The 12,412-nt window shown below is 36.0% G+C and overlaps 1 protein-coding gene across 1 annotated transcript in view; it reads left to right on the top strand.

Moving 5' to 3' along the window:
- The window catches only part of GALC (galactosylceramidase), a gene marked incomplete at its 3' end in the record, with an annotated part of 29,932 nt that overhangs the window by 7,756 nt on the left and 9,764 nt on the right, over positions 1 to 12,412 (top strand). Inside the window, exons 4-7 of the mRNA XM_082485433.1 lie at positions 5,345 to 5,475; positions 8,720 to 8,875; positions 10,975 to 11,099; positions 12,279 to 12,406. Coding sequence (XP_082341559.1) covers positions 5,345 to 5,475; positions 8,720 to 8,875; positions 10,975 to 11,099; positions 12,279 to 12,406 — 540 coding nt within the window. The remainder of the gene's footprint in view (positions 1 to 5,344; positions 5,476 to 8,719; positions 8,876 to 10,974; positions 11,100 to 12,278; positions 12,407 to 12,412) is intronic.

Below are 12,412 nucleotides of genomic sequence, written 5' to 3'. Positions count from 1 at the left end.
AGATTTAAATTGCAAGGACCTTACTGTTAATATTTCTGCCATTGTCAATTTTTCTTCTGGTAAACTTCATGCTTCGAAGGCTTCAAGGAGCTGAACAGAACTTCATTGCTACTTTTCTTCTTCTTAATAAGTTTTAAGTCCTTTAGATCTAGGCTTTCATTGTCACCAATACTTGGACTTCTCATTGTGTCTATGCATCAAAATATAAATGTTCCCTATTCTCCTTCATGTTGCTGGAGGGCTATTACAAGAAATTGTTTAAGGATTCATGCCTAATGATCTTCAAATTGTTGGAAAGGTCTTTCTTATGCATACATACAGCACATAGTATATCAATCCTTTGTATCCAAGATTGAAAAAAGGATGTTAAACTGTGGACTGACATCCTTTTTCAGATGCAACTGTACATGGAAGCTGCTGAAAATACTTTTTGGAAGTTTTTTTAAGTGTTCAGATAAACCATGCTTGTATAATACCAGACCTGTATAAGCCAGGTTCATTCTTAACTGTTAGACCTGGGTATATTTTGCCCGTGTATATTTTGTTGAAGAAGTTCCACAGGCAGATGTGAGACGTTTATCATGTTTGACAGTGAAATAGTAATGAGAAGCTGGAAAGACAGAATAAGAATTCTGTTCTGCTGGCATGTTTGAATTCAAAGTTGACTGCTCTCAGTTTTGTTGTAAATATGGAGTTCCAGTTTCATGCATTAACTTCCTGAAAATTAGTGAGATATGAGAGCCAAGTAGTAGGTAAACTTAGATATCAGACACTTACAACATCAAGGATATTTTTGTTCAGTAAAATAGCCTGTGAAAAGAATGCTTAGATGCTCTTCACTTGAAAAGAACAGATGTTTGGCAAAGATTCCTGCTTTTGTAGAGAACTGCATGTTTACAAGGTCTTTTCTGTCTTAAAAACTCAATCAAAGTTTTCTCAACATACTTTTTTTGGGATCAGGGTAACTTTCACATCTGATCACTTGTGGAGATATGTCTACTTCCACGTTCCATCCAGTCATCGCTTTAAGATCAACTTAATGTGACTGACTTTATGATAAGTCCATTACTCATATGTAATGAATTATGTGCATGCAATGGATGGAGTCAGTATGTTGAGAGTGTCTGAGTGAAGTACATGTATGCACATGGGGCATCAAAAGTAATCCAAGTGATGAGAAGCCCATTTTTGTGTAATGGCTATCTGAATGTCATAGATAACCCTTCAGTGTTAAAAATACTTATCATTAACTTTGTCTTAGTTGTCATTATGTCTCTCCTTTGAGATGTGACAACTTTTCTTACCCATCTGGATCTGAAGACAAATGCTTCTACTGATTCCTCCTACAGTTCTTAAATTGTTTTCAGTATAAATTTTCATGTTGCCTGGTTGATGAAGGCTGTGCTTTAAGTCGTGTTATCTGTTACTAAGGTACTTCGACAATCTTTGGACAGACTGGGTCTAAGGAACATTGGCATCATCGCTGCAGATGGAGATTGGAACGTTTCAAAGGAGATGGTAGTTGATCCCTATCTTAATGATGCTGTTGAGGTAGTCGGGTAAGTGTGGGAGAAGGGAGAAGTTTTAGACACTGCTTATTGCTTCATTTCTGTAAGTCTTCATCTCCATTTTGAGAAGTCATATACTCTTATTTCATACTTCCTAGGTAACCTTACCACTCTTCCGTCATTTCTTTCAAGTGTTCAGTTAGGAGCTGTATTTTAGGCTTCTTAGCACTAGTGAATGACAGGAGACTTCTAGCTAATCTGCATGTGCATCTTCAAAGTCAGAAAAACTTTAGGACTGAATTCTTGGTCTGCAATCAGTTTTAATTTCAGGTGAACTTGAACTTTCACACCAGAACTTATCACTCTGGGACTTTCCATGCTTGCAGCATTCCCTGTTATGCATCCTTTGCTTGAGATTTTTCTGGTCATGTCCTAAAGCTAGGAGTTCTGTTTGTTGCTTATACCTGATAACACATAGTATTAGAAGCACGCACACAGACAGTGAAGTAGAAGTAAAAACAAGCATCCAAAGTTTGGTTTTAAATTAGTACAACGATCTCAATTTTAGCAGCTAAGAATGCCCACTGTTGTAGTTCTAGCAGATGGCAACTTGATTGTTTGCTCGCGCTCGTACTCCATAATACACTTTCTTACTACCTTGCATCTGTCAACTGGCTTGGTAATTATTCTGCTGCTCTTGCTTTTTTGGTAATCTCTGATTTCTCAAAAGTACAAATAGGTTTTCAAAAATTATGTCATTTCCACTGAGAACTTGCTCTATACGTGCGTAAATTGTTCACTTGTATTGCATTTTTTTAACTTGCTTACCTCTGTTGTTAACTTTACTGTGATAAGAACATGCTTGTGGTCCCTAGTGTACCATTTATCCTCATCTATACGTAAGAGGGTGCGATATGCTCGTAATTGTTTAAACTAACGCATGGTTCAAATGTTATAGCTAGTCAGTTAAGCAGGGATTTTATAAAGAAACTGCGTATCTGTTGAGCTTAAACACTGATCACCTGGACGTGGCTGCCTGATAAATACCAATTATAATGCCAGCATTGGTTTTAGAACTTGCGACTTAGGTTAGGCAAGATATGCACCTCAGCAAATTATAGTCCATTAGGAAATGTTTTAGTTATGATTTCCATGCCAGTGAAACTTACACACTCAGTGCATTCATTGTGAGTGCTTCTTATTTATCTAAGAGCTTGACAGAATCAAGGCTAGGAGTACCTGGTTTTGTTTGTAGCCTTTAGGACCATGGATTTGTTTTAGATGTTTTTTAAGATGAAAGTTCTTTTTGTCAGAGGTTTTTCTTGAATGTGATACAGATTTTTCCCCGACACCCCCACCCTCACTAATCACAAAAAATGAAGAGTTAGGAGAACATTTCCTGTGCGATAGTGTTGTTATCTATCAAGAAATTAAGGTTAGTACAAAATGAGAACACCATGTTTCTCAGCCAATGCTGACTTTAAGGCACCAACTACCAGAGTTCTTGCTGACCTAGAAAAAGATAATAGTATTTAGGTGTCTGTCCTTCAAATGCATGGGTTCAGAAAACTGCTGAAAGTACACTCTATCTGTATGTCTTTGAGATAACAGTGTCTAGTTGTTTGCAAAATCTGTTAGTCAATCTGTTTTCATAAATAGTCTTAAATTCATTTCTCAGAAATCCTTTCCTGTACATTATACAGTATAACCCTCTCTGTGAGGTTTTTCTTAGTTCTTGTATTTTGGAATGGAAACCTGGGATTAAATTTACATTGTTTTATTTAAAAATTATCAAGATAATTGAAATGATTGCTTTGGCATCCATTCACAAAAAGTAACTGACCTTTCCATTTCTTTGTGTTTCCTTTCATTTTCTTTTTTCCTTTCCTTTCTTTTTCACATTAGATAACTTTTACCTTGATACCATTGCTCCCCATGGAGCTCTGTCCCTCCCTAAAATACTGTTTGCAATCTGAAGCATATCTAAAGTAGATTTAAGGTAAAGCTTCTATATCTGTATTTTTCCCCTCTGTATTTGCTGTCTGCTGTCTTGTGATTTGAAAGATAGAGGACTTCATATTTTCTCATTAGAACAAAGGCTACCCAGCTATTATCATTCAGTGTGTTTCAATTTCATTGGTTGAAGGAGTGTTTGTCTTGAACATATTGCTTGCTGTCATTTCATACTAATGAGCTGCAGCACTTGCATTTGAAAACAGAAATTTTGTTAGAAAAGAAAAAAGCCTTTGTCTGCTACTAAATCAAATTACTTAGTATTCATGAAGTGGTTGAAAATTGAAAAAAAAAATTGCAATATAGTTAGCTCAAGTTTTAAACAGTGTTATATTATGCTTCTTTATTATGTTTGCAAGACCATGTTCACTACTGTCTTCCTATGATATTTTGATGGGTGCTATTTCTGTGTTTTTTATAGCATATATTCCACTGATTTCAGCTTGCCTGCTCAGGTAGTCAGCTTGTCATAGAAAGAAATAGTGTTTGTCAGGCATGATTGGCCTTTGCTAAATTCATGCTGCTGTTCCCAGTCATTCTCCTATCCTTGTGCTTGGAAATGGCTTCCGGAAAGACATGCTCTATAACCCTCCTGGGGACTGAGACTAGATTGATGGGCCTGTAGTTTCTCATGTCCTCCTTCTGGAAGACAGCCATTAAAACCGTTTTTCTCTGGTCATTAGGAACCTCCTCTAATTGCTAAATGCTTTAGCCTTTGTACATACGTTAAGTCTGCAAAACAAACCCTGCCTTATTCTAATGCAAGATGTATGAGGAAAATGCAATACAGAAGTAATACTAACATTGTGTTCAGACAAAGTTCTTAAGACTGTGGGGCAGGAAATCTTGATGTTTTAGGTTATTGTCAGACTGCACATAAGCTAGTTCAGACTCTGATCTGTGGAAAAAAAATCTTGCCGCACTGTTGCCTGCAGGTAGTGTTCCCTGTTAGAGAAGATTATATATGGTAGAAATATACAGGTTGATTTGAAGGTAGTTAGCCATTTGATGTTATCTGAATTTACAAGTAGAGCAAATGCTGTTTAGGGGACCTCTGGACTTCAAGAAACTACATCGTTAGGCTTGGTCTTGTGTGACATTTTAGATTTGTTTAGTTGACGTTCAAGGCTTTAAAATGTCTCTAGGGAACTGTACAGTGGTTGCAATTTTAAAACTTGGAATAAAACACAGTTGAGTAATAAGGTGTGTACATGTCTGGTGTTTCTCGTTTCTTGTGTTGGTTGTGTTTAGGAAGAGCTGATCTCATCTGCATTGCTTCACTGTTAAACTGAAATAGTTTATTAGCAGGGAGAATAGGGGAAATCAACTCCTTTGCTTAATTAAATGTTTGATGTGCTTTCATAAGGTTTTTAAGTTATAATTCAATTGACCTTGCCCTGTTTGTGGTCCTTGTAGCCTAACCTTCAGCATTGTAACATCTAACTGGCTGATCTGCAAACAGAGTATCTTGTATGAAATGTGGTATGCTTTGTCTTTAACTTTATCTGCAGATTTGTGTGTGTAAGAAAATAAGAACCAAATGTTTTTCATTTTTCCCTTTGTCATGTGCTTTGGTGTTTGGCATGGTAGAGGAAGAAGATGTCCTTCTTTGAAGGCACTTTGTGCTTGACAATATCTATTACATTTTGTTTTATGTAACAGTTGTTTGAGTAGAAACAAGAATTGGAACATTATTTGTTTTGAAATATGTTCAAATGGTGCTGAAGAAGATGCCTTTCCCAACACAAATTTTTAACAATTTGGAAAACATTTTTTTTTATTTCTTCCTTCTCTCTGTTCTTTGCTTTCCTTTTTTTTCAAAGCTGTTGAGATACACATTGGATAAGCATGGTCTGCAGCAGGTGAGGATCATAGCCAGCGATAGACTGTGGGAGCCCATTTCCTTTGTCTTGCTGCTTGACTCTGAGCTCCACGGAGTGGTCGATGTGATTGGGTAGGGGGTTCTCTCTTTTTTTTTTTTTTCTTGGTAGTTTGTTCATAGTTTGTCTTCATCTTGCTTATTTATAACTGGCAGAGCCAAAGCGTTACTTCTTTATACCCTTACCTGCAATGAAAGGATTGATACTATAATATTTCTTACTAACCCACATCAAATCATCCTGGCTGTTGTCCTGGTGACAGCCTCAACCCTTTAATTGAATCATGAGTCTCCTATCATGTGGAAGATTCCTATTGGCTGTGGTTGAACTTTTGATGAATTGAAGGGTTTTTGGACAAAAACGCTTTAGCTTTACAGCTTTGTATACAGCCTTGTATTACTGACCTCCACTGGTCTGTTACAGGAATGGGCATGATCCAGAAATGAATTTGGGCTGTGATTCTTTTTTTTAGTTACAATAATGTCTTGATTCTTAGTTCCCATTTTGTTTTGATGAGAAGGTTGTGTTTGGAAAGCACGGAACCAACTCACTTGTTTTTCTAGTTCTGGATTTCATCATATGGTGCTAGTATTTTGCTAAAGTAGAAGACTAAATTTGAGATTGATTACTGACTTGTCTGCTGAATGGATATGCGTCTAAGACTTGTGCATTAACTTTTCTTTTTATAATAGCTCTAAATTTTAATTATTAGGTTCCATAAACTTGCCTGACCCAAACACATTCTTCAAATGTGGCTGTTCCTTGCTTCAGTTTGAGTCTTTTTCATTTATCTTTATATGTCTGACCCATAGGAGGTGTAGAAATGAAGGTTTTCCCTACAAATAATATGCAGTCAGTGTCCCCCACAAATCAATCCCTACCCCTATTCTGAACAACAACAAAAAAAACCTGACTTTTTTTGCAAGTGGAGTCTTGGATCATTTGTGGATCAACAAGTGAAAGCAGAGTTAAACCAGTTATATTTTTGCATTCTATACAGTTGGAGACCAGGCTATTCTGACTGTACGTGTTGAAAATTTACACCTCCCCACCCCCTTGTTTTTCTTGCTGTTAACAGAAAGAAAATAGGAAGTGTTTAGAAAGTGTCAGTGAGTTTAGAGTAACAACTTTCATTTTCACCTCATATAGATTTAGTATGCCATTAGGTGACAACTCAGTCTTTTTGGTTAGCAGCATCAGTGTTCATAAACAGATCTGTTGTAAACACACATTTGGTTGAATTTAAGTGTCACAGAAAACCAGACCTTTTAAAGAAATTTGCTAGACCTAATTATGCCCAAGTTAACAATGTAAGTAAAACAAGGTGATGTGACATTACTCCATGATAGAATCATGCTGTGGTGCCTGTAGTAGTGGTAATGCAAACTGTCCCAAGTCCCTCCCAACCCTGTGTGCTGACGCAGACTGAGAAGTAGGAGAGACAGTGTTGTTAGCTGATGATTTCTGTTTTCTACAGTTTGAGAACTAGATTTTGAGGTTTACATAGGTAGTGCTTTTCTGCAAAGCTTCATTGTAGTGTATTATATAGACAGACCTTTTTTAAGATTTATTTTATTTCTACAGCCTTGTACTGATGCATGAGAGAAAAATGGTTGAAAAACCTGCTATTTCTATCCTGATTTTCTCCTTTGGACCATTGCTATATGTAAAACAAAAAAATAACACAAAGGTTTTTATTTGTTTTTTAACTAATTTATCCAAATGAAGTCACTGTGGGCAGTTGTGCAAAGCAGCATTTGCAATCCATAAGTAGAAGAACTTTTCTTAATTAATGTTACTTTCTTAATATAACTAATCTAGTTTAGCTGACCTATGCAGGCAACTGTGGATTTTTTTTTCCATTGGAGTTGTATTGCTCCACCATCTACTGTATAAAACATGCTCAATCTCAAAATAGTTAATATTTTAAGAATACTAAGTTACAACTCTAACAGCTAGAGACCCTGATGATGAACCAGCTATCTGCTGGTTCCAGAGAGACTGGAAGAAGGAATGAACAATGAAGATATTTCTTTAGTAAATGACAGTGGTTTGAAGAATTAAAACACTGATAGTAATAGCTGTTGGTAAATTCTTCTCTTGCAGTGATAAGAGGTTTAAACTTATGTGTCACTTTTGTTGTAATTCTGTTCCTACTATTACTTTTTCTCCACCAATATCGTTCTTCTTCCTCCTTTCATGATATATGTCACTTTTTCCTCTCTCTTTCAAATGGTCTTCTGTTATAGTGTGCCTGACTCTCTGCTCTTTTGAGCAGAGAATTCAAAGTCCTACTGCTTCTACTGAAGCATCACAGCTTTAGGAATGATGCATAAACTCTACTCCAGTTCATCTTTTCAGGCAACAAGAAAGGTAGGTGTTTAGGTGTCTGCAGTTTTTCCTGAAACATTAATCAGGATACTCAAGTCCCCCCAAATGGTAGTGGTCCTTGAGTGGACCAATTATTTCCTGAGGGTAATTGGAGTATAGTTGCTCCTTTGTAGGAGTTTTAATTTCCAGTAAGATTGTTTTCACTACTGAAGGAGCAGAGCACGCTGTTCTGAACACAGCTAATCTCTGTTCTTTGCAGCACACCTTTTGTTAGTTGTTGAGGCTGTAGAGTGGCACAAGAAGTCTGAAAGAGGGCAGTAGCATGATCTAGTCTTTTCTTTAAATATAAATCTCATAGAGTTCAACAAATCAGCACATACTGGGTGTGAAAGCCTTCACTATAATCTGATAGCAAATGTTTATTTTGTGCATTTGGGTGGGCCTTTTTAAAGTATATACTCTATTCTGCTATTAAAAGTTAAAAAAAAATTGTGTACTTATTTTAAAATAAGTTAGTTCTCATATGGAATAGGAGATACGCACTCTTTAGTCATGTCTTACTTTTTAAGGACTAATCTAGATATTAACGAAAGTAAAACAAAACCCCTTGGTTAACAGCAGTGTAAGTAAAAAGCAAATATAGTGTGTTCATTAGCAAAACCAGAAATTGCATCTAACAGCAGAGGAAAATGATTCATTTCTCAACTGGTGGTGAAACTGTTTTACCTGATTGCGTACCAGTGGGACAAAGCAAGAATGTTGTAAGTGTGTGGGCTTTAAGTGAAGCATAACTGTCAATAAAGATACACTGAAGGAGTCTGCCTCTAGAACCTGTTTGTTTTTCCTGGAACTTTAATCCCACTTATCATCCCTATTTTTTCCAGTTTATTTTCCTAGCTTTTTGTGAAACATTGCTTCTATTTGTACTTCCAGGCTTTGATTTTTCTTTTTGTGATAAGTGCTCTTTCTTTTTAAAATATTGTGTAGGGCTCACTATCCTGGAACAAAGACAGTGCCAAATGCTTTATTGACTAAGAAGAAACTGTGGTCTTCAGAAGATTACAGTACTTTCAATGATGAAGTAGGTGCAGGCTGCTGGGCTCGGATCCTGAACCAAAACTATGTGAATGGAAATATGACCTCGTAAGTGTTGTACGCTCTTGCTCGCTTTCACAATTTCATATGTAAGAATTGTTTCAGCTACTATATAACACAGCCATCTGCTATGGCAATATAGCAGGTAAACTGGAACTCTCTCCACTGTCAGTCTGAATTCAAATATAGTAAGGTATGAAGTGTTGTCTTTACCTCTTTCTGGGGTAGAAGTCCCCCAAGTTTTAATGTATTCTTGAGTTACTGTTCCACAGTGTCCAATGGCTTATGCAGCTGAGTTCAGATGCCTTTGAGACTGATGATATTTGTTAAAAAGGGAATGTTCTTAAGAAGAACTAACAACATGAAAAACATTGGTGGAAAATAAGAATAAAGATAATCTACTGTATTTTTCTTAGGGTCTTTATCAAGTTATTTGTTTTTGGTAGACAAAGTAGGTGCAGATGTCATTATGTAGTTTTTCCATACAACCTCTTTCACAGAATCCATTCTAAAACTTACTGTAGTCTTTTGATATGTTTACTGTTTCCTGCACATTTTTTTTCCAAACTGAAATCTGGAAGAAAGCTGTTCTATTTATTGGGAAATTACATAACTCGCAGTTTTAGAAGAGAATAGAAAACACACTTAGATGTTTCCAGTGCAACAACTACTAATCTGAAAGCAAAAAAAAATAAAATTTAATTAAAGACAATGTAGACATGGTGTAATCATAATTGTTCAAAGTTTTTAGGTTTTATGTAACTTCATTTTGGAACAATAATATAAATGTATTTTGTCTTAAATCCTTGAAACAGAACACAGCACTAAACACTTGGATACTTCTAAAGGGAAGTTTCTTGAGTCACGTGGTTTCTATGAATCTTCTGTCTACTCTGCAAGCTGAAATTTTGTAACAGATGAATAATTCCTATGTGAATTCCTGACCATTCCAGTTCCTTCTTGAGTCTCATATGCTTTAATATCTTGCCTTTGGGTTTTTCTTCTCCCATTTTTTTTTTTCATTTTGACAAGCTCTTTGTAATGATATATGCCCCATTTGTTTGGCAACCTGACAGCAAGACCTATGTATTGTATTTAGAAATTACTGTGGAATAGTTCCAAGTCCATATATCCAATATTGATGTTGTCTTGGCATCAGACTTCCTGATGAAAGGCATCTTATCTTTCTGCTAAGCTCATTTCCTTTGAACTTGAGTTCCCTACATTCCTTTTCTAAGTTGGAAACTCCCCAGGACAAGTTTAATGTGAACAAGTTGTTGAGTTTACGACTCAAGAGTTGTTTATTTTATGGGCAACTTTTGTAGGATTTCAGGATCACTTCTGAAATGCATATATAGTGTGATAAATCTATGGCAATGACTTTAGAATACAAGGCCTTTGCACTCATCTGTATGCAATGGCAGAACAGCATGATAGCTTTTACTTTCTACATAACTGCTTTATTAAGCTGCATTTCCATACTTATGGTGCGCAGGTCTTAAGTTTAAGGTCCTAGCAGAAGGTTTTCAGTGAAGACCAAATCAAAAGACCTGAAGTAATTAACCTTGTCAGTGTCCTGACAACTTCTTGAAATGGCAACACCTCCCAGAGGATGGCTGGTTAGTGTTGTTATCTGTTTGTTGTTTATATGGATAAAGGAAGGATTTTTTATTTTTTTTTTTCCAGTGGAACTTCCACTCTCTCACCCTTCCATCCCCACCTCCCTCCCAAAACATAATTACCAGTAGCAACAACCAGCCAACCAAAAAAAACCCCAAACCACCTCAACGAAAACCCGTAAACCTTGATAACCTATTTTCCCCCCCTTCAAAACAGGAAGAAAAGTAAATATGAACGGAATCTTTAACCCTCAGTGCACATTTCCTTTAATGTGCAACTTTTTATGGTGATATAGCCAGAGAAAGTATCATCAGTTTTGTAAGAAGTTCTCAACACTGGAAGTCGATTTGTTTTATTTCCCTCTCCTGTGTTGTGTGTTGTTTTTTTTTTTTTTTTTTTTCTCCTGTAGCCAGAAAGATTTTTTTTTTTTTTTTTTGTGTGCTGGAGAAAAGAGGAATAAATTATTGTACTAAGTTCATCTAATACTATCTGTATGAATGGAGCAAACCAACCTGTTTTTCTTGCAGAACAATTGCATGGAACTTGGTGGCTAGTTATTATGAAGAATTGCCCTTTGGTCGATGTGGGTTAATGACAGCAAAAGAGCCATGGAGTGGCCACTACAAAGTAGAAGCTCCTATCTGGATTACAGGTAAAAAGTTAGTAGGTGAAAGTGTGGCAATCTAACACAGAGCATAAGTGTATTTTCTGAGACCTTTATTTATTTAGTGCTTTTATGTGTATTATTTTTGTACCAAACTAAATTACTTTTGTGGGAAGTTTTGTGAATACTTTGAAGAAGAAGAAAAAAGCTCCTTTCAATAGAAAGCAGAAGGCGCTAGTAGCATGGGAAGTCTTAACACAAGACCATTAGATACAGCAGAAATAAATAAACTACTGGCTTTTATAGCTGTTACTATTAAAGTATTTTGATCTGAAGTGCACATAAAGGTTAGTGTACTTTCCTAGTTCCTTTCCATCTTTTTTTTTTTTTTTTTATAATCCTTAAGTAGACATTTGATATCTCTCAATTGGAACAAAGAACCTCTGTATTCTTGTCCTGCTTGAGATTCTTGGCTTGTGTAAGTCAGCATTTCCTTGTGCTTGGGAAAAGGGGAATTCGTTCACATAGTGTCTGTGGACACATGGATTCACTGGCTACTCTGTAGTCCTGTAATGTTTTACTGTCTTTGGCACGGTTCAGTAGAACACGTAACATATGCATTGCCATAAAGGAGTAACAAAGCAAATTCTTCCTTTAGTTACCCATATATGTAAAAACATTAAAAAACAATGGCAATACTGTCATATGAACAGTTCAGAACAACTGAGCAGTTCTTCCTGTTTCCGTGTTGCTCAGAATTTTCATGATCTAGGTCATATTCTTGTTTGGGTACTCTCTTACATGCTGAAAACCTTATTTATTTAATCCTGATGGAGATGCCCATCTAGGCTTTCTTTGGCTCAGCTCTTTATTTAAAAAAAAAAAAAAAGAAAAAAAAAAAAGAAAAAAAATTGTGGAAATCTAAACCGTGATGAATATTCATATTTAATGTAAATTATTGACTTACATAGTGGTGTTAATAGTTTTTTCTTCCTGTATAAATAATCATTATCGTTTTACCTGTTTGGTCTCCCACAGAGCTGATGTTTTTAATTGTGCTGTAGTATATTTCTTTAGTCTTTCTTCTTGTATAGGTAGAATTTGTTTTGGAAGTTCCATTACTTGCTTCCCAAAATCAAGTTTTTGTTGTGTAAGAACTACAAATGGTATTATTTTTTTATTAAGATTTAATTATTTTTCTCTGATTTTTGTTCTGTTTTGTCTCAGCACACACAACGCAATTTACTCAGCCAGGCTGGTCATACTTGCAAGTGGATGGACACTTAGAAGGAGGTGGCAGTTTTGTAGCTCTGACAGATGGCCTAGGAAACCTTACCATCATCATTGAAACTATGGTATGT

This window comes from Vanellus vanellus, assembly GCF_965231255.1.
Source record: "Vanellus vanellus genome assembly, chromosome: 6".
NCBI lineage: Eukaryota > Metazoa > Chordata > Aves > Charadriiformes > Charadriidae > Vanellus > Vanellus vanellus.
The sequence above is the reverse complement of the archived record's forward strand: the minus strand, read 5'-3'. Positions and strand labels throughout refer to the sequence as shown.